The sequence below is a fragment of the Bombyx mori genome, chromosome 22 (assembly GCF_030269925.1).
Source record: "Bombyx mori chromosome 22, ASM3026992v2".
Taxonomy (NCBI): domain Eukaryota; kingdom Metazoa; phylum Arthropoda; class Insecta; order Lepidoptera; family Bombycidae; genus Bombyx; species Bombyx mori.
In genome coordinates this window covers 317,393-341,360 of record NC_085128.1, presented here as the reverse complement: position 1 = coordinate 341,360, position 23,968 = coordinate 317,393, and the positions used below count along the sequence as shown (strand labels likewise).

The 23,968-nt window shown below is 37.7% G+C and overlaps 1 protein-coding gene across 1 annotated transcript; it reads right to left on the bottom strand.

The window, feature by feature from the left end:
* On the bottom strand, positions 1–23,579 carry LOC101745077 (ionotropic receptor 75a). Its single transcript, XM_062675080.1, has 15 exons — positions 23,444–23,579; positions 22,894–23,060; positions 20,913–21,066; positions 20,062–20,157; positions 19,692–19,771; positions 17,225–17,352; positions 16,744–16,801; positions 16,149–16,264; positions 15,598–15,806; positions 15,154–15,198; positions 14,064–14,248; positions 13,600–13,738; positions 13,063–13,225; positions 9,645–9,833; positions 1–184 (listed from the first exon to the last, which is right to left on the bottom strand). Exons 1-15 carry the CDS (start codon positions 23,577–23,579, stop codon positions 1–3), a joined length of 2,049 nt encoding a protein of 682 aa, XP_062531064.1.
* Between the last annotated feature and the right edge of the window lie 389 nt (positions 23,580–23,968).

Sequence of the window (23,968 nt, the reverse complement as noted above, 5' to 3'; positions counted from 1 at the left end):
TTACTCCATACAAACTCTTTGGATGAGGGTTTCAATATTGTTGCACCATGATTCAGCACCAAGGTCACTTTTAGCTGGATCAAATACTGGCAGAGCGACCTCGCTGTCGTTCTGGCGGGAACCGGAAACTGCGTCTTTGATGGCCTTCAGAAGCTCTTGTAAGATAGGTAAATCCATCTGGAAACTTTAAAAGCAAAATATCAATTAACAAACATGGATTATCGAATCCCACTTCTGATAATAGCAACCTAAACTGACAACAACCTATAAATCAGCAATTTATCAATTCTACACTATATATTTGTTGAATTGCATATTAAAGCATAGTTCAAAACAGTTACTTCATCAGGAACATCTATCTATTGAGTAATAATAATACCATTATGTAATAATCATTGTATATTCATTTATTTATGATAAATGGCAAATAGAAACATTTTACATACATAATAATATTTATTTAATAACGTAATAATTATACTTATCTTTTAATTCACAATGTCCACACTTATACACAGTATCAAGCCAGAGAGAGAGCTCCGCATCGCCCGACGTCTCAACAGAGAATGAATCGAGATTGGTCGGCGCAGGGGCTTTTGTAGGCGGTGACAAACAACTATGCGTCATACTTGTTTGTCATCGCTCGAACGTTGGCTTTAATTTAAAATTGTATTTACTGCAATTATTTATAAATATATTATTACTTAATTTACTAACATTATTTGCGTTATATTTCTATACCTATACATAGGCATAAACTATCAATATATTATTACTTAATTTACTAACATTATTTGTGTTATATATCTATACCTATACATAGGCATAAGCTATCACGCGCATTCAATGAATCGCTTATGAATAACAATTCGTTTTTAGTAGACTAGTTTTATAACAGTTATGAGACGTAAAAACTTTTACCATCGTCATAAAACGGCTTCAATATTGACCCGACGTCCGTCGCGGATCCGCGCGGGTAGGTGGACAGTGCTCCTCAAACATTATTTATAGTGTTGTCAGGTGTCTTTATTGAAAATCACGTAAAATTTTCGCTGAATTTTTTTTCACATTTACGCATAAAATACTTTTTATCGCTCTACGAGTATATGAACAAATGATAACCGAGATTGAATCCCACACACCTAAATATGCGTGCTCGATGTCTTTTTTATTGTCCTTGTAAGCATACGAGTATACGACCCACCTGATTTTATGTGATTACCATAACTCACGAACGTCGGCAATGCCAAAGGCACAACCAAGCCTCTACCTACCTTCTTTATTGGACCTACAGAGGGTATTTTTCCCCTACCTATTCGTGGGTAGTCTGAATATCCCAATTACGCCCGGACGGGTAGGTGAGCTCACGAAGTCAAGCTCACGAAGTGAGAGAATTTGCTAACACTAGCCCACAGATACGTCTCAAATTGTATTATCTAATGTTTATATTATAGCTATTTGAACCAGAATATCTGTTTTATGCCAGAAATAGGCAAAACGATATCTAACGCTTACGGTTCACAGATTTTCTTCTTTTTTTTGGGAATGACTGCTGTTGTTTCGAATACATTTCCAGTTTCACAAGTATAGGTAGTGCCTTTGTACATAATTTTCCTATTACTCTGTACTATGTCTTCTTTTTTGTGTGTACATAAATAAATAAATAAATAGGTTCAGCCAGGAGTTGAGCCAGTAGAGTAGATTTCACAGTACTTCCTACCATCAGCATTTATACAAGTCTATAAATTTTGCGGGTACCATTTTAATTGCACCTTCGACTCAAATATACCAGACATTTTACGTGTTAGGTCTTGGAAGTTAATTATTTTGAAGTTTGGAATTCCTATTTATGAATCTAATAAACATTAAAAGGTATTTTCTGTTACATCAAATCTTACAATACTTAAAATAAACTACTCTACTTGGTAATGTAACTGATTTTTTGCATTTTCTTAAAATGAAAATATAATAATAAATGATGTAAAATAGAGTAGGTATACTTACCTATAAGCAACATATAGTTCTTGAGCCTTTTATATCAGCAGATACATTATCTAAGCACGCGTTGATAGTCGACCTCTATAGTCCAAGCGCAAAAATGTGCACTTCAGAATATTATAATGATGCTGATGACTGCACCGCTGTTGAGACTTAGACCTGATTGAAGGTATTTCGATCATGGTTCGATGTCCACTGTGTGAGATAAATTGGAAGATTGCTTTCCCTTTACGATTGTATGCAATACTTCCCAAACCGAAATATTATAGTTTATATCGCCAATACAATAATTCATTTTAGTCTAAACCTTAGCGAAAAAACTTTTTCAAATGCCTTTTTTCCTACCTAAGGAACTGTTCCAGCTACGCTTTGACAAGTAGGTGAGCTGCCGGGGCCCAACCTCGGGGGGTTTGCTAAAATTGGCGTCACCAAGAGCAGAGCTTCGAAGAATATACTACTCCTAGTCTCATGATTAATGGCGGCAGACGCTGACCCTTATGGGCTCTAGCATCCTCAGAGTGTCAAAGTGACACAGTCTCCTTGATGTTAAGCTATTACCGACCTATAGATACCATTAGATAGATGACTTTTCTGCCTTTCAAACCGAATCACATTACTGCTTATCATCAAAAATAGGAAGATCTGTGCTACCTACCCGAGGAGACCCACAAGCGCCCTACTACCAGTAAAGTCATCTACTCATCGATGTTAATCAAAAGGGTTTCTCTTTGTTAAGCAAAGAAGATAAATTAATAAGTACCTACGAGTATCCATTGAAAATGAGATATTCTTCATTAAGCAGTTCCCTCAATATCGTTACACAAACAGAATCAGTGCGAGGACCAGACGTTTCCAATTACCAATCAAAACTCAATCTAACACCGAATTATCGAGTCTTTCGTCGTTCGTTTTAATTATCTCGCTTCATCTGATCATCTGCGCGAATTCACACGCTCTTACGATTTGTGTTAACGTTTCAATTATAATTGATTGTATAACGACGACGATCGGAGAATAATAGGCTCTACTATGAAATATTAATGAGTGATAACATTATGCTCACAATATCACCATTGTACTAGATAGAGACAGTGGAATGCTATTAAGCTATAAGAAAAACTTCTAAGACACGTTCTAAGAAAATTAATTAAAAGAGTTTAAATAAATTTACATGATTCTTAAAATTTTTACAGTTCACTTTGTATTTAGGAATGAACATTTTAGTCCAACGAATTATTAAAGAAGATTTGAGCTTACTTGTTCAACCGATAATGAATACATCACATAATTACTACATTGCTTAAAAATATTACATATCGAGTGTTGGTCAGACATAGTTACTTCCGTGAGTACAGTGACCGCTCTTCCCTTAGTTCGATAGAGTCATCTCTCACACAAACACGGCCTAAATTCAGATATTTACCACAAGAACGATGCCCCGTCCATTTTTCAACAATAACGAAGTTGAAGCTTTTTTGCATTGACAAACGGCTGTTAGAGGTATACTTATAGAAATGCTAAAGTAACTCAAGGTTAACTTAAGATAATTTAAAAGTCTCTGTAAGGCCAAATTGAATAAAAATACACTTTGTTTTGATTTGGTTGGAAGTTTCAAAAATAAGCGTCATCAGTCCATAGACAATCTCTACGGGACTTAGACTTCCTCCAAGGTTCGCTGTAATGATCGGTCCTGCACAGCTTAAGTACAGCGAATTCCTACGACCTTTAGCAGGTCACCAGTTCACCCTATGGGAGGCCTACCCATACCCCTCGAAAAATAGCATTTCTGCACCTCCGCCCGTGGACATCGTAAAAGGCATATAAGAGATCTTAGCAAGTAGCACTCTCCGAGGATAATATTGTAACAACATATAACGCGCGAGGCCTGCGGACCGACGAGAGGTAGGGCGTGTTGTGAGTCCGCACAGGTAGGTACCACCACTCTGCCTATTTCTGCCATGAAGCAGTAACGTGTTTCGGTTTGAAGAGCGCGGCAGCCGTTGTACTATACTGAGACCTTAGAACTAATATCTCAAGGTGGGTGAGATTTACGCTGTAGATGTCTATGGGCTCCGGTAACCACTTAGCACCAGGTGGGCCGTGAGCTCGTCTACCCAACTAAGCAATAAAATAAAATAAAGCATGATAGCCACAACTCAAAGCTCTGGACTGCAAAGAGCATCCATATAGAATCTAATAGGCATCAACATCAACGCCGAATACATAAAGTCACCTTCGGTTTATAGGACCTTAATAAAACGCCCAGGAGGCCTTAGTGTAATCATGGACAAAACGAAAACTATATCGAATGTCCATGTAGTACCCACTCTAGTAAATACTGAAAAGCTTAGGCTCGAAGCTGTACCTGTCTACCTGATACAAACTGTCCAACTAGAAAGATTTAACTTTGAGAACGAGATTAATCGTCTATTCCAACTACGACGGGTAGCATTATGGAAAGCTGCGCAAAAGCTTCTCAGCCCAAATACCGCAGCCTCTCAAAGTCTTTCACCAGTGTGCTTTGCCAGTGATTACATACGACAATGAGAGGTGGTCGCTGACCTAGAGCCTTATGTAAGGCTTGAAGTCACCCAAAGAGCAATGAACAGGGCTATGGTCGGAATTTCCCTGCCAAATCGAATCAGGAGTAAGAAAATTCGCAGAAGACGCAAGGACACAGCTCGAAGGATTACTAGACTGAAGTGGCAGTGAGCAGGGCGCATTGCTTATACAAAAGACGGCCAAAATACTCTCAAGTGGCGACCGCATACTGGAAATAATAATAAAAGAGTCGCTAAAGAGAAAGTTATGTTGATGGTAGGATTGCGGGGGCCTGTGGTAGGGTTCTGCTTATATCTGCCACGAAGTAATCTATCACAGCCTATCAAACTTAAACTTGAAAATCACACCTCCCAGTAAATGGCAGCATTCATACTATCTTGTCTATGGGGTGCGAACTTAAAACTTAGTAAGGTGTAACCTCGTATTTACGAATAAAACCATATCATAAGTCAATCTTGTGATATATGATTAGATCATTTTCTGTTTTGCTTAAATATTTCTGACCAATAGCAGACCATCGTTCCAAAATACAATTCGAAGCAACGACATTCTCCTCATTCCTCAAAAGGATCACGACATAATAAAATGGTTAAGGAATGTATATTTTGTGACACCCAACGAAATTGTACGCGACGCACAAACGACAATAAAGAATATTTGGCCTTTCACATAGCTAATGCTACAGCTCGCTGGACTTCAATGGACTTTCAACTTTGTCTCGGGGGCTTAACGTCTTGAATCTCAACTTATTTTTTCTTTACTAGGCGTTAAGTAATATAATATCCGACTGACATTTTCCATCTGTATGCAAATGCAGGCGGAGACGCGGCGTTGCCGTAACGAGGACGTAACGAAATGGATACATCTTAAGTAATGGCTTTATTAAAATAATACTATTGAATTATTTATTATTGTTTCATTAATAGCTGCCCTTATTTATATGGCTGTCGTCTAATACAGGCAATTATACCTATATTTTACGGTAGTTTCGTCTTTACCTCACTGTCGAATTCTTAAAAGTTGACACGTATCACGTAGTAGACTAGTTTTTTGAAGTTATACCTCTTTAGGCGCGTTATGAAAAATAGATTTATTACTGGTGGTAGGACCTCTTGTGAGTCCGCGCGGGTGGGTACCACCGCCCTGCCTATTTCTGCCGTGAAGCAGTAATGCGTTTCGGTTTGAAGGGTGGGGCAGCCGTTGTAACTATACCTGAGACCTTAGAACTTATATCAGTCTCAAGGTGGGTGGCGCATTTACGTTGTGGATGTCTATGAGCTACACTTAACATCAGGTGGGCTGTGAGCTCGTCCACCCATATAAGCAATAAATAAAAAAAAGATGAGAGTGAAATTTTACGATGCGCGCGCACCGTGACACAAAATTAACAGAAATGAAGTTGCCCACTAAATCGCTCATTACAATACGACCGACGTAACTTGGCGAGTCTGAATATAGCCGCAGGTGAACTTTCCGAACCGTGCCGAAAATTACCGAATTTATACGATGTCAAAAAAAGGGATGTCCAATATGCGTGTTTGAGGATGTTGTTTAATCGATTTTTTTTCAAATTGATTAAAATTTTAATAAAAAAAGGAAATAAATTTAATAAAAATAAAGTATAACTTTTTACGCGCGTACATAAGTACACACACCCTTTTTTTATTGCGTATGCTCCTTCTACGGCGCAGGGCTACAGCACAGAGGCTACGCCGTAGCACATTGGTAGACATTTCAATAGCACAAGTATTATTATATTTGAAGCTTTCATTTTTATTTCAAACACGAAATTATCGCCTAAGTCGTATGTTTACGTTATGCATTTCTTCGAGATGATGAATAATCTAATGAAAAAGTGATTTGACCATATGGTTTGTTTGTTATTGCTTACAAAAGGTAAATCCTTAATATAGAAGCAACAAATAAATAAACAAATCTATGCGCATTTCAAAATGCGCGCTCAAAATCTTAAAACAGATCCAAACGGAGAGAACTAGTTAAATAATCACTTGTGTAAAAAAAAGTACAGGAACACAAAATAATTCCAGAATAATAAAATTAGTCTGCTGTATATTTGTTCTCTTATTCCTGTTCCCTATTTGAAGGGAGCAATATAAGCGATAGAAAGTACGTAATATACAAAACAAATGAGATTTCAATGAAAACAATATAATTCACATTCACAACACGGGCTCTCTAATCACGTAAAGCTACTCGTAGGTCGGCCGTGAGCTCGTCTGTCCATCGGTAAAAAGCACCTTAAATATTAATAAATAAAGTCATTCTTTAACGTTATGTTCGTCCGTCTAACCCATTTATTTTTTATTGTCCTTGTAAGCCGACGAGCATAGGACGCACCTGATGATGAGTGGTTATCAGCACTGACGGATATCAGCAATACCAGGGCCACAGTCAAGGTACGTACTTTTGTTAATTACCGGAAAACCTCATGTGGAGAAAGACATGTCATACTGCTAAAGAAACACCAAAGATGGAAGTTCATTCCAAAGCCGCGGTACAGGGTAGAAAATATATCTGGAGAGGCACTATAGATGAACGCATTGGTTCAAGATAATATGGATGAACTCTGCTTCGGCGGTAAAAACGAGATAACGGCATCATCTCGAACAATTTCACAGCGCACTCTACATAGAACAAAAGCAACCGAACCAGACACAATCGAAGTCCCTCCGTAAGCCCAGAGGTTCCCAGCGATGACCTATTACAGAATGAACGATTCAAATAGCGTACCGCTGCCGATTCATTGCTGCATTAATGTTTACTCAAATGAGTACTTCATACCTAACAACTCGAAAACACAGACGCGTTTCACTTAAACTTGTCTCGTGCTTGTTGCAGTAGAGAGCGGGAGGTCCGCGGGGAGTAAACAAGAATTGATCACATCATTTATAACGACGCGATTTAGATAGCTGTGCGACTCGCGATCATTATTCAACGCACAGTATCGCATGGTTCAGTAACTCAATAAAATATTACATGCTCCTCCTGTTGTCAACTTCGAGCGGCGGGTTGCGCGCGCTCCTAAACTACCACATGCTGGTTCTATTTTTCAGTTCTCTACATGATGTAGTGTAAGAAAACTGCAATCACTATTCCCAACTATTTGGTCATCATGTCGCGTTCTTATCGCTCGCTTCTCTTGAAAGTAATCTTCTCTTGGTTAATAGAAGGTTTTTGCAAATAGCATCATTATCATAGAAAAATATCACATAAGGCACTTTTAAAATACACATTCAAAATTGAACAATAAAACTAGGACTCAGTATTAAGCATTTATTAAAACAGCAAACGATACTTATCTTCATAAATAGATATTATTTTTAGTTGATGCTGGTTATTACACCTATAATTCCGGTCCGACAGGCTATGTCAACTAGTGTCAACGAATTATAATTAACAATAAACCATCTATGTCATGTTATGTTTGGGAATACACAATTCAATTTAGAACTATACTGTTATTTATTTATGGAATGTTATCTAAACATCATTAGCAGTACGTGGCAAAAGCTCCGAATAATAACCTAGAATTAAGCAATCAAACAGCAAATAAAAGAAAAGAGAAATTAAAATATCAAATTTAAAAACAATAGCTGTATAGTGACGATTGACTAATCTCGTGTAGGTAGGTATACTACATATAATCCACATAATTATTTTAACATCTACTTTCAACGTGTAGACCAACTAATACTACTGGCTTTCACTCAACAGTGCTACAGCTCCGTCAAACGTCTTCCCTTTATTGTTTTTTTTATGTTCTCAAGATTATTCCGTGCGAGGCTCTTTGCCTCGTGAGTGATTATGGATTGAGATACGAGCAGACCTAGTTTTTGCTCCGTCTGTTGATAGTGGGCCGCGATGTTTTGAAACGGTACCTAAAATATAGGTTAATAATTTTCGACTTTATTTTTCTTTTATTTAATTTATTAGACCACTTAAACATCCACGTACAAACACAACAACAGGATGATTCTACTGATATTTAGAGTCCTATTTTGAGGACTCAACCTAATTTCACCTCTTTTTTTTTATTCAATTTGATCTAAATAAAAAAATGTCATAACATTTTCAAACTGGTAGTAAGTTATGTTGTAAGCCCACACGAGAAGGTACCGTCATTCAGCCTGTTTCGGACACAAAGAAATCATGGATTCTTGTTCGATATACATAACAATGAAGACTTCAACCCCATCTCTGAATGTAGGTGGTGGCATCCAAGCTGGCACACCTGCTGCCCGGTAACCACTTAAGCAAGTAGGCGTTGATCTCGTTTGCTTACATCACTACATAGTATAAAAGTACAAAGTCGCTTTCTCTGTCCCTATATCTGTCTGTCCCTATGTATGCTTAAATCTTTAAAACTACGCAACGGATTTTGATGCAGTTTTTTTTAATAGATAGAATGATTGAAGAGGAAGGTTTATATGTATCAATAACATCCAATAAATAGTGGAGAAATTAATAATAAATTACAGTTTCCGAAGCGAAGCGAGGGCGGGTCGCTAGTTTGTAATAAAAAAAAAACCTGAGTAATATATCTATTTTCGATTTTTTTATTTTTTTCTTAAATGCATATATATCTCATGTATTCCCCATGCACTAGTTAAGATAATATGCTGAAAATCCTGAACTAGGGTTCGCACTTATTACTGTAACAATTACTTCTAGAAATGTAAGCGTTATTTTGAAATTATGAATTATGTGGATGGATTTCTTTTATACATAACGAGCATATGTATGTATGTACGTGTATGGCGCATTACTTAGAGAGCGAACACTGAATGTGTGGCCACTCTCTGGCATTATGACGATGACGGTGTTAAAGTGGTGTTGAAATGCATGTGACTAGGAGTTGTATGAAAATGGTAGTGCAGGGTAGAGGGGGAAGAGGTCGACCGAAGAAGACGTGGAATGTGTGAATGATGATATGAGAGAAAGAGGAGTGAGTGTTGAGATGACGGCTGATAGAAAAGAATTCAATAGAAAAATTCGCTGTGCCAACCCCACCTAGTCGGATAAGGTGGAGACAAAGAAATAGAACGTGTTGAAATGATTCTTACCTAAACCAAATCCTCTCTATCATAGCAATAATAACAGATAAAACAGTGAATGCAGCAAGGAGCACAAAGGCAGGAGCTGCTTGTCCCAGAGCCAGCGACCGTGGCATTCGACCCGAGCACGGCGGGATGGTTCCGGAGAAGCGAGCCTCTGCCGCCCTGATGTGTCCGCGTTCCAACAATCGCATCAGGCTAAGACAAATTCCAACTCAATACAGGAACTTTTAAAGTAGCTTTTGACAGTTTTACTATTATAACTTAGATAGATAAGCGGCGTCTCGCACCTGGGACTAATCAATTACCAGGTGTTCTACAGCGTGGCACTAACGCACTAGTAGTATCGAAAGACAGCTAGCTTTTAAAAAATATATACCTAGTCAGGTCATAAATTCTGTCACATGTTTAATGTAAAATAATTGAAACAAGTTTATTCATTATGTAATCATTCATATACCAAAATGAACTTAACAAAACATAGAATCTTATGACACTAAAGTTTATTCAAAATGACCTCCGTGATTTTGAATACAGGCCTTCAATCTGCGCGGCCAGTCGTCTATCGCAGCACGAACGAGGTCCATGTCAATATCGGCGGCTGCCTTAATCAAGGATGTCTTGAGTGACTCCAAATTGGGATGAGGCTTTAAGCACGCCTTTTCCTCCAAGTGTTGCCATATCTAGTAATCTAACGGATTCAAATCTGGACTGGAGGAGGGCCAGTCTTCGTGCCGGATGAAGTCGATTTCACGCGCCGCCAGCCAGTCTTGTGTGCTCTTCGCTCTATGAGCTGGCGCCGAATCTTGTTGGAATACCCAGTGCCTGTTATTGAACATGGTATGAGAAACAGGTTCCATAAGGTTCGTCAGGACTGTATTTTGATACACAACCGCATTCGTTTTTACACCTTTCTCACAAAAATGTACCTCTGTTAAGCCCCAATAAGAAACTCCCAACCATACCATGACCGAGGATGGAAAATGACCTCGTTGGACACGCGGAATACGGTTGCTCGCTTCTTCACTACTGTGTGCGTACACCTTGTCATTTTGTTTGTTTTAGGTCTCTTCTACGGTAAAAATTTTTTCATCCGAAAAATTTTTCCCGCGTACCGCTTCAACAAAGCGCGGCATCTCTTCAGTCTCAGGTCCATTAGACGAGCATTCAAACGATGTCCTGTTTTTCTTCGATATGCCCGAAGCCCTAAGTCTTCTGCTTAACCCCATCTGAAGGGCCAACAGTTTCTGCTTACGTTTGGGATTTCTTTGAATTCGCGCCTTCACAGCTTTTATCACTGCTGGAGTCCTAACAGACCGAGGGCGACCACTTCTTGACCTGTCATCAACACTAGAGTCTTCATTGTATCGTTTGATGGTACGATAAACGAATCTTTTGGTTATATTAAAACTTTTCAGTATGTTAAAAATTTGAATTGGCGCGTAACCGCAACGATGCAACGCAATAACTGCAACACGGTCTTCTTTAAGCATCCACTCCATATTTAAAAATGAGTAAAATTCTAAAAGTATACATTTTTATTTTCATGAACAATTCGAAATTCGAATTCAATAAACTTTTTTGTGGCCAGCATTCTAAAAGAAAAGTTTTTACTGTGTGACAATACTTATGACCTGACTAGTTATATTATAGACTACTAGCTGACCCGGCAAACGTTGTGTTGCCTTAAATAAGATTTCTAGGGAAATTCTACTGTAGAAAAAAAAACCTCATTTAACCACATAATACCTCATTATAAACAAAAAAAATATATCCAAAAAATAAAAATAAAAAATAAATGTTTGGGGTGGACAATCCTTTTCACTTAGGGGTATGAAAAATAGATAGTAGCCGATTCTCAGACCTACTGAACATACTATTGATACACAAATAAAACCAAAAAAACATAGCTGAAAAATGTATAGTATTGTATAGCTCTCAAATATATTAAGTGTATAATCTATGATGTATAGTGAGTAAGTAAGACAGGAGACCGGCTTCGTCCTCATCCTGGTGACACCTGGCGGGGATAGCTGATCGATTGATAGTTGATCAGTAGTCGACCGGCGAGGGCGGGAGATCAAATTCAATTTAAAAAACATTAATTAAAGGAACTTGAAATTATAAACTCTGAATAAGAATTTATCGTACTACAATTATAATATTTGATTGCCATCTTGCAACCTTATTGCGGATCAGTGCATAGAATAAAAAAAATATTAATCGGGATGGAAAAATAGGGGTTGATCGTATAAGAGTGAAAATTGAGATTAATATGATTTTTTTTATTTTAAGTCATGACAAAACAAAATAAAAAATTTGCCAAAAAAAATTAAGTTTATAATTAACAAAGAAAAAATAGGGGTTGATTGTAGAGGGGTGACAATTTCAGAGTAATATGATTTTTTTTATTCTACGTCATGACAAAATAAAAACAACATTCTCGCAAAAAAATTTAAAGTTTTTAATTAGCAAATAAAAAATAAGGGTTGATCGTAGAGGGGTGAAAATTTAGGGTTGTATGTATTTTTGTATGTTGTATTATAAAAAAATGGAAATTAAAAACTTTGTCTATAAATTAAAAAAAAAAATTTTTGGGGTGGACTACCCCTAACATTTAGGGGGATGAAAAATAGATGTTGGCCGATTCTCATAGATACCGGATAAGCACAAAAAATTTCATCAAAATCGGTCAGGCCGTTTCGGAGGAGTATGGCAACGAAAACTGTGACACGAGAATTTTATATATTAGATGAACCCGTGAGGCCTTCAATACGCACTGTCAATAGTGGTCTATTGCTATTTAAGAACAACAAAACCCTGACTCAAAGTTAGTGTTCACATTATTGATCTCTATGAGCTCTAGTAACCACTTGTAGCGTGCAACACTGACACACCAAATCACATTCGGGCGTCATCGGGCGAGATCGGTATTCCCGAACGCGCAGGTGTCGCCTGACGTCAGTCGAAAGATTCGCGCGCCAGTTTAAGTTTAACGTAAATCGTAGTTTATTATTTTTTTAGCTTAGATTTGTGGACGAGCTCACAGCCCACTTAGTGTAAATGCGCCACCCACCTTGAGATATAAGTTCTAAAGTTTCAAGTATAGTTACAACGTCTACCCCACTCTTCAAAAGCATTACTAATAGGCAGAATGGTGGTACCTACCCGCGCGGACTCACAAGAGGTTCTACCACCAGTAAATACGAACACCAGTAAATACGAGTAGTATCGTCTAGTGCTTAGCGTATTTTTCTCCTTTTTGTTAATATTATAATATTGTACACATCCAAAACATTATAAGTATTTATGAACTAGTGTATTTGACTTATTTATTCTGAGTGAGAGTTTCCCGCTATTACGAGAAGTAAATAACAAACCACACACTTACTAACCCAGTACTACAACTAAAACCTTCAAAAATTACCTCCAAACAAAAAACTTCTTGTAAGGGCTCCTCCTCTGTCCGTACATATATGCGTTCGCTGGTAACATTATTGGCAAACCACCAAGTTCACAAAGCTCTTGCTCTTTAAACGTTCTGGATATTAGTTGACTCGCCGTAAAGGGCTCGGTGTGATAGGCAAACTCTGAAACATGGGAAGCTATAGCTTAATAGAGACTAGTGCCCGCCGGCGGTTGGTTGGACACTGGTATTAGATCTACCGTAAAGATCAGTTCCCACCTTTTCCAACAGGTAACCCGAATGGTTTTAATCAGTGATACGAATTAAGATAATAACCCACTGTTAAGGAATGCATAGAAAATAGATACTAAAAATTTAATAGCATATATATGATATTATAGGATAGACTCGTATATTAGAATACAGTCTTAATAAAGTATTCCAAGCATCAAAATTAAATATAGCAGTTGTTGCAGGTCCAAAATTGACTTCAATCTATATATTGTGTTCTTCCGGAAATCATCACTCAAATTGTACAATGAATAATTAGGTCCTTACGTCCGGTACGCACAAGTTCGATTCCCTTTTCAACAGGCTGTAGCGGCGGCAACTTGCGCTTTGTGTGAAGCACTCTCTTGTCTCTGAGAATATCTTCTTTCGGATTCTTAAAACCACTAAAATAAAATAATCCTGGGTTCTGAAAATATAGTAAATATAACATTAACAGCGCTTAATGTTTTATGATAATCGCCTAGTATTGTATACCGATCACAAATTAAAAATTTTAAACATTACAATTATATTGTTTTTATTAACAACAATAAAAAAAAATTTACAATGTCTGTTTCATAAGTAAAATGAAGTAAACCGTTAGATTGTATTTATTATATTGTCAAAATATGAGCAGTGAAATAAGGACAGTGAACATTTTTTTGGTAATCTTCCGTTGTATAATTATAGACCAAGGGATCGAATGGCCGTCGTTTCACAACAATAACAATAGGAATGCAGGCAGTAGTTACATCGAACCACCCTCTGGTGTAGCCGATGTCCTCAAAGATGAGCTCAAAGTCGCTGTTCATCAAGCCGTCCAGGTCGGAGATGGACGGAGCCGCAGCGTTCAGCAGCCACGACACTACACTGCTCGTGTAGTAATTGTACAGAAGCATACTAGTTAGTCCCACTACCAGGAGTGCTGCGCGACGACCTGCGACGGAAAAAATATTATAACACGACACGAAGTATTACTAATATATTAATTCGAATTCAAATCATTTATTAGAAAGTAAGTTTTGTTTTTTTTTTTTTATTGCTTAAATAGGTGGACGAGCTCACAGCCCACCTGTTGTTAAGTAGTTACTGGAGCCCATAGACATCTACAACGTAAATGCGTCACCCACTTTGAGCTAATTTCTAAGGTCTCAGGTATAGTTACAACAGCTGCCCCATCCTTCAAACAGAAACGCATTACTGCTTCACCGCAGAAATAGGCAGGGTGATGGTACCTACCCGTGCGGACTCACAAGAGGTCCTACCACCAGTAAGTGTCATCTAAACATACTAGTTGAATGTCAAATTATGTTACATCCACCACTAGTTCCAAAACGAGCCACCGCCCCGAGAAGAACCGTCGACACATTTTGTGAGATCTTGTTCTAAAGGCGCACTTCTAGTTAAAACTTCATCAATATTTCTTAGTATATATAATTGGAAACACGGGTGTATGGCTGAGCACTACCACCACGCCTATTTCTGCAATAAAGAACCATGCGTTCCGGTTTGAAAGGTAGGACAGCGGGCATGCAATACAATTAAACCTGAAGCGTCTTTCAAAGTGAGTAACTATCCGACGTGGTATCTATGGGCTCTGACCATCACTCATTGTCAGGTGGGTCGTGAGCTTACTTGCCCATCTACAACGATAAACGGTTGCCCTAAGTTTTAGCAATCCCACCATTCAAACTATATTGAGTAATTATTTCGCACAATAAATGACCAGGACGATAAAGTAATAAGAACAAGTAGTTTAGTAAAGTCAAAGGTCACTCTGGACGATCACCGATTGATGCTTTTAATAACCGCAACAGGAGAAAAAGTATAAGTTAGGCTTACCTTGACTAGAGACCGTTTCATCTAATGGCGCACCGTCTTCAAAATCTGCGAAAAAAAATTCACACCGGTAATGAAAAATAGTTTCAACATTTTTTACTTTGAATTGAAAATTCTAGACATTTTGAACAAGAACGCATTAAAGGTGGAGTCTTCCTATAACGTATTGGTCGACTTTTTATTACTAGAAGAACGCCTGCAATAATTATGAAGTATGCACTTTTAGGCCAAGGAGCTGAGGTACTTGCTAGTATTTTTTATAGAACAATATTATCTTCCGCGCCTTCATATTATCACTACAGATCAGAGCTACTACAAGTATTTGAAAATTAAGTTTCCTGAGGAACTATACTTTGGGAGTCTATCTAATTTCATGATGGCATCAAATAAATAACTACTGTCAGGCGAGGTCAGTAACATTTAAACCAGCATAGTTATTCCATGAACCTTGTTGACAAGTTGTCGCAAATACACTGAAAAATGCAAAAATTCCAGGACTCGGTCTTCTCTCCAGCATAGCTGCAGCAGCTAATCCGAAGATGCAGACCACAGCAGTGGCCAGAGAACACCACCAGACTGCCGGAGACATTGGAGTCAAGAAACGGTTCTCGTAATCACCAATTCCTTTGTCCGGGATCATATAGTAGAATTTTGTCCTGGAAGAAAATATTATTAAAACCGTGTTTTCTAATAATTTTATACGTTTATTTATATAATGTACAAAAATTATAAATAATTGAATTAGAAGCGAAGCGGTTCGCAATTTTTGTGTAACCCAATTTCAGTTCACTGGGTGATAAATAATAATATCTGTGGATGGTTGGCCATACTATAAGCTCCCACGGATAAATTCAAGCATGTTTCTGTCGAAAATTCTACAGTCGAGACTTCAACCTAAGCTTTCATAGTCTGTGGCAGGATTCACATGTCAGATGGATTCAGATGTATCTGTGACTGTTTATTTATTTATTTATGAGTTATACAAAGTGGTACATCACTCTAAATGTGTGACAGGCGGATAGAATATGTCCATCCAATCCAACCACTTAGGGAATATTCGTCCGCTCGTGCTCGCTATGTCTTGGTCACCCCACAGCAAAGCGTTAGACACCATCTGCAAGAAACAATACCAGCATAATAAGGGACTTCGACTGCAGGCCTACTGTGGCACAAAACGCTTGTAAATAGAGATGAAATACAACAAGTAAAGGTATTTAAATAATAAAAGAAAAAGTTACTAAAAGACACAATATTATGTACTTATGTAACTAAGCGGCATGCTACCGCACAGTATGCCTTCTATCGTTGCTTATTCTTCTTGCCTATTATTCCAATGACTAAGGTTCAGTCAACTGGCTAAATAACTAATAGTTCATATTACTTCCACAAAACATTCACAACTTGTGCTTTTTTGCATGTAGGAAAAATAACGCATTATCAAATATAAGGTAACGGAAACATAGTTCTTCTTGCTGTATTTCCATAGTTCGAAAGAGGCAAAATATACATACGCTTTTTACTAAGTTCAATTATGCTTTTTTTTATTAGTCAGCAGAGTTAAAGGAAAGACTATAAAGGAAAGATATTATGTACCGGAGTAGAGTTCCGTTCTGGCGACCCGATCCAGCGAGAGCGTATGGTGTAGTTAAATCTGCAAATTCAAAATAATTTACTGCATCTCCATTGGGAAAAATCACTATGAAATCGCCGTAGCTTAAAGAGTAACACGATCTCCTAGTATCAATCATAATAACAACGTGAAAGTAATTGTAATTACGCTAGTTTGAAGCTATGCAACTTCATCGGTCTTCAGATACCGTGGGCGTCTATCGCCATTTCGGTTAGTTTTGTCGCGGGCTCCGGCTTAAAGGGTAGGACAACTGTTTCGATACTATACTATCACACTAAGCATTTAGGACTTAGATTTTATGGTGGGTTTACGTAGTCATACATGAGCTCCGGTAACCATGGACCGGTATTGAGTAGTGATCATAGTCACAACATAGTACATAATATACCTATATATTATAATTATTAATTATATAGGGCAATTATAAATTTCAATCCAAAAAACCTGAAGTTATGCTGTTCTTTCAGAATATTAAGCAGCAAAGAAGCAATCTTCGTCATTCTCACGATGCCAGGAGTATATTTCATCTCAGTTAAGATTTCAGGATAGAAGTCCTTGGGTGGTTCCAAAATCTATCAAGATACGAGTGCTTGTTAGGTATTTTTAACGGCCGTCTGGTGTAGTGGTAAGTGACATGGTCACTACATAAGGGGTTCCAATCCCGCCAAGGGAAGATATTTGTATGATGAATATAAATGTCTTTTCCAGGGTTATGGATTTATATTAAATATATGTATGTGTATAATAAAAATCTTACATTTATATCCGTTATCTGGTACCTGTAACACAAGTTCTTTACGAACTCATCACGGGACCAGTTAACGTGGCGTGATTCTTAGTAAATATTTATTTATTTATTTATAAATTAACTATATGTGACATTTTCAACGGTTCTGTTTGTCCGTCGCAAACATATCAACAAAAAGCATCAAACAAAAATGAATGGGTCAATATTGATAAAAATTCGGAAAATTGAAAATTGAAAAAATATATCGGAAAACACATTTAAACTAATTGCTTGTGGTAGGACGTCTGATGGGCCCGTACAGTTAGTTATCACTCTACCGTGAAGCAAAAATGTGCTTCGAGATGAAGAGCGGGGCAGTCGTTGTTATACTGTAAAACTAAGACATAGAACTAATGTCCCAAAGTGGGTGGTGGAATTTAGATTGTTGATGTCTATGGGCTCCAGTAACCATTTAACACCAGGTGGACCGTGATCTCGTCCAACAACCTAAGGAATAAATAAAAAATGTCACAATTGTAACAGAAATATTTTTATCGAATCTCGATCACTTTACTTTCAGTAGAAACTTTAAAACCATTTTTTATGTACATTGTTTCAAAACCCCCTGCAAAACTCTCAAGTATGGAGGCAAAAAAGAGGGATCGGACCTCAATCGGACGAGGAGAACATAAAAATTAACGCTAAGTTTTGCCTTATAATTCCATGTTAATAATCATCATCATTATCTTAAGCGTCACAGCCCAGGGTGGACCTTATCCTGGTGCAGTATGTATTTCCAACTCCTCTAGTAGTGGCTTTCTCCTTGCAGTTTTTGACACAAATTCCTTTGAGGTCCTGCTCACGCTATCTAATCATCTAAGTTTCAGCCTGCTACGACTTCCACCATCCGGTTTGGAGTTGTTTCAGCATTCTCACTCTGATCTCTTCTATTCTTACTACATGTTCTGCCCATACTGGGCATCCAATTTAATAGTTTATATGACATTGAGTTCATTACAAAACTACGGTTATAGCGCGTCTATACATCGTTTTCCTGTACAGCAATGAATATTCGTCTAAGGAATACCTTTGAATACAAGTAGTCAGTTTTCGTTCTTGTTATTGAGGACCTAAGTTCCTGAGCTATAAATTATTTTATAAAAGAGAATTTTGACATTTTGTGGCAGAATTTTGGAAGAACAATATTTAAGCAACAGTAAAAACAATTTTAACTATTTATGCTGCTTTGTCATTATTATCTGCTATCAGAGAACCAATAAAATACGAGTTGGTTTACAGTTCCAAGAGTATTATTACCGATAACTGTATACATTGTATCCTCACGCTAGTCCCTCGATACCTTCAGGTACCTACTTAATCTTGTCTACGTTTACTTGGAAATTGACTTCCGGAAACTAAGCTTCGAAAGCAAGGTATGCACTCTCTACCGCACGATATGTTCTACCAATCACATCTATATCATGCAGATATCCTAGTACATGAACAGATTTATAAAACACATTGTCCTGAGTCATCACTGAGTCACGGATGCACTTGTCGAGTGCAGTATTGAAAAGAAGACAGGAGAGGGCATACCCCTGCCCAATTTAATAGGTTCTAAAAGGATCCGGTAGATCTATTTTAATCCTAATAATATTCTGGGATGCAACAAGTGTCATCCTGGTGACGGATGTAAGCTTAGATGGTACGCCAATCTCATTAGCCTAGTATAAGAAATTATAGTTTATGTTTTCGTGTCTACAATAAATCCAATAAATCCAAGAGAAGATATAGTTGATATTTTATTTTATTTATTGGATCAACTAGGTAGAAAATCACGCTGGGAGACCAGGCTCCATGAAAGGTTTCAATTTGCCAGAAAAATCGTTGGCAAATATCTTAAAAGCTGTATTACATTTACAGCTGTCAATCTATTGCTGTTTTTTCACGTAATGTCACTACTCTCGCACCCGGTGTGGCCCGAGAGCTTAACGACAATATATGTATATGTTTCCGTTCAATGAATTGAAACAAAGTAAACCTGATGTAGCTTACAAATTGATCGAATTTGGATCACAAGGGGTACATATCACATTACTCATTCAAAATTAAGAGCGGTTCGAACCGCGGGACACACCTAATAAAATTATATTAAATATAAATGAAATTATAAATTCATCTTACCACAGAAACCGCTCTCAAAGTTAAATTATGAAAGTCCCAGCGTTGGTAATATTTGAAAGTTTTGTTATATATAACGAGCCCTGGAAAAAAATCTATTCAACTTTTAATAGTTTGACAAATTAAAGCAGAATTCGAAATGTTTTTCAGTGTTTGCTGTATAACTCGACTGCTCTAGACGTGCAGATGAGTACACAGCCCTTCTGGTATTAAGTGGCTTCCGGAGCCCATAGGCGTAAATACCATAGTTCACATTAAAATCATCAGATCAAAATCGTGATCCGACCTTGTTCATCTACGTCAATGAAAAATATATTTTACAATAATTTGGATCAAAAATATGATACAGTCCATTCGATAGGTCCCTCCGTACCTGCCCGCTGCTCCCACGCTCCAATAACCATTTTCTCTAAAGGATTTCCTTGAATTCTACCGAAATTGTAAACATCAGTGAGCTTGTAATGATCTCCTGTAATTTAGATATACATTTTATTTATTTCAAACGAAATAAAAATGCTCCTGTTGTTGAGGTTTTTATACTTTGTTTTCGTGACCGCTACACCTGAGCTTTATTTGAATCAGTAAACATATTAATATTCTTATAAGCTTTGTGTTAGCTTTTTAGTGAAAGCTGGGTGCAGAATCGTTCATCTGAGCACTTCGATGGACAGACAAACAGTGACCCACTGAACCATCAGATTCGTTTTCTTTATCGTATAGACGAGTACACGAGCTCGTGGCCCATCTGATATTAAGTGGCTATCGGAACCTACAGATAGCACAATGTGAATGTCGCCACCCACATTGGAACAAGAGGTCTAACTCTGTCTAACGACTGTTGGAATTCTTTAAATTGGTACTCATGAGCAATTCGTGACAAAACCGGGCAGGGTAATTGTACCTACCCACAGCAATAATAAAAACAAATTATATTTCATTTCTGAATCAACAGAATATTGTATCTGTTACATTTTTGCATTACATTACATTTTTATTAGATTTATATATAATTATAGATTCATTTATTGTACCAAAACCACAAAGGTTGGTTAATTTTCATTGACATACGCTGGAATAACGCATACTTATTAATATTTCAAATACTAAAAGAAACCATTTATTTTAGGCATTTGATACACAGTGGTCAAGCTCCTGATGTAAAAGCTATGTCATTTAAAAATGTAAGCTTGTACTAATGTAAACTCTTGATGTAATGCCTCTCACCTACATAACTAGGAACAACAATATCGGCGTTAACATACAGCTCCACATCGGCAAACATATCATCGATGAAGTCCTCTGTATCGTTCTCAGGTCCCTGGACATCAGGGAACACGAGCCACGAATGGGTCGAATCGAATAACTTTAATTTGGCTGCCTGAAATTGATTACCTGTACTAATATGGTGATAAGGTATTTTTTTATTGCTTAGATGGGTTGACAAGCTCACAGCCACCTGGTATTAAGTGGTTACTGGAGTCTACAGACATCTACAACGTAAATACGCCACCCACCTTGAGATTTTTTTTTTATTTATTTATTTAATACATATAAGTTCTAAGGTCTCAGTATGGTTACAACGGCTGCCCCACCCTTCAAACCGAAACGCATGACTGCTTCACGGCAGAAATAAGCAGGGTGGTGGTACCTACCCGTGCGGACTCACAAGAGGTCCAACCAGCAGTATAATGTTGTTGACATCATAAATGCACGCGGCCGCCACGCTAAGGCGGATGCCGGAGCTCACAGCCACTGTAAGGTGTGTGTTCTCAAATCGTGAAAGCAAAAGCTAAACATAAACCCGTTAAATCAGGGCTTTGTAAACACATTCGTTCTGCCCAATAGGAAGCTTTGTTGCGTAAAACAAAAGTTTCTGTATGTGGCGTGCGTCATAGCACAGCACCACTCCATCTTCTCCCGTAGGTGTCGTAAAAAGCGACTGACGGATTAATCAGAGTATAGGTAACAGGGTTTTTTTAGTATTTTACGAGCATGTTGCGATCGTTACTGACGGTGGGGCGCACAGAGAGTCAGATATAACTCTGCGATCCAGTTTGAAGCGTGTGACAGCCGTTAAATTATGACTACCTCAGGCCTCAAGGTGGTGGCAATCATTTTGTTTTTGCTTTGGTGACCACTTAACATTGGATACTGACTTACTCTAATCATCTAGAACAATAAAAAATGTGTGGTGTCGTGGGACACCAGATAGGAACGAAGTTCCTTATTATAAAAATATTAATTTAAAGTTCTATTCGAGGTATAAAGAAAATATAACTGGAGGTTTCGCAACAACTCACGGTCATTCAGTAACGTACGAACTTATTGTGGTACACTTCATTCACGGTTGTTTGCATAAGAGTTAGTGTATTGCGCAAACGAACGCTCTGAGATCGTGGTCAATGAATGATAAAAAAATATGTTATTTATTGTACTTTATTACAAAGTTAAGTCGTACACTGTGTGCATTACTAATTTGTACGTTATTAAAAAGCTAAGTCGTACACTGTGTGCATTACTAATAAAAATCTTACGTTACGGACGTTTATTCCCGGTTAGGGTACGCCTCCGCATCGTCCTATAAGGAACTTCGTTCCAAAAAATATTTTGTTGTGTAACGCATCTGCTATGTACTAGCTGTGTTTTTTTTATTTTTTTTTTATTGCTTAGATGAGTGGACGAGCTCACAGCCCACCTGGTGTTAAGTGGTTACTGGAGCCCATAGACATCTACAACGTAAATGCGCCACCCACCTTGAGATATAAGTTCTAAGGTCTCAATTATAGTTACAACGGCTGCCCCACCCTTCAAACCGAAACGCATTACTGCTTCACGGCAGAAATAGGCAGGGTGGTGGTACCTACCCGTGCGGACTAACAAGAGGTCCTACCACCAGTAATTACGCAAATTATAATTTTGCGGGTTTCATTTTTATTACACGATGTTATTCCTTCACCGTAGAAATCAATCGTGAACATTTGTTGAGTACGTATTTCATTAGAAAAATTGGTACCCGCCTGCGGGATTCGTACACCGGTGCATCGCTCAACACGAATGCACCGAACGTCTTATCCGTTAGACCACGACGACTTCATATGTGTTCCACTATGAAAGATACTCGTGTATTGTCGATTGGTCCCGCGTTTTCGGATTTAAGGGATTAGTTCTACAACAGTTTCTAATAAATAAGCATCAAGTAACCCACCTCCAAGTAGAGTTCTTTAGTGTGATTACATTCCCCGTCGACCAATAGCCCTATACTAGTGTTGTGTGGCACCATGAACGTTTCAAAATCATATTTTCTATGACTCAAGTTGTGCAGTGACATCCTTATTTTCTTTTCCATATACATTTTGGCAAGAAGATTGTTATCTACAGTTGAGTATAAATCGATACGTCCATAATATAGTTTTATGATAATGCCAAAATAATCAAATTGAGAAAGGCAATTTATGATTAAAGAAGTACATGGCATAAAATAGAAACGAAAAGAAAGGATGGGGAAAGGTTTATAAGATTTTTTACTAATAGTCAACAAGTATACAGTTTAACTGATGGTAAGTGGACAACAACGATCGTAGACATCAACAACGCCAATGGCACAGGCGAGCCGCTACAGCTCGTCTGTTAATCCGGCAGGTTTCGATCTGGAATCTGAGAGTAGGTTATAGTATTCGCGATACAGTTCAGCATTCCTCCGGTGTTGGTTTGACAAGAAGAAGAAAATAATTAATACAAATAACAAAGCTACTTACTGAATAACTTATCACACGTAATATACGATACAAGTTTCACATTCTTGTACTTAAAATAATCAATGGACAACTGAGTTTCGTTTGAACTAAAACCAGAGGCCAGAGAAAGAATACACAGAAATATGAAAATAACCATCATTGTTTCTGAACGACGTCTGCCCAACACACATGCAAAAATGAATTTTGATTTTCAAGTATGATTATTGTTAATGAGTTGGCAATGCAATTTACCTGTCGATCAAATACACTATAAGCGTGATGCAGCAAAATACTGTAACTGCCTTGATTGCAGAATAATTTATTATTGTAAAACGATGGGACGCGGGTCAAATTACACCTGTATGAATAGTGGATGGACATGTTTTTTAACAATTGTACAAAATATGTCCCTCTTTTTATAAGTGTAGGAGGACAAAGACTACAGTAAACCTAATTATAACTGGTGACCGGAACAAGTGGTCGATACCAAGTGGATCCCGCTCCGCTCCTCGTGACATTAAGGCATTGGCATGATAACCACTATCC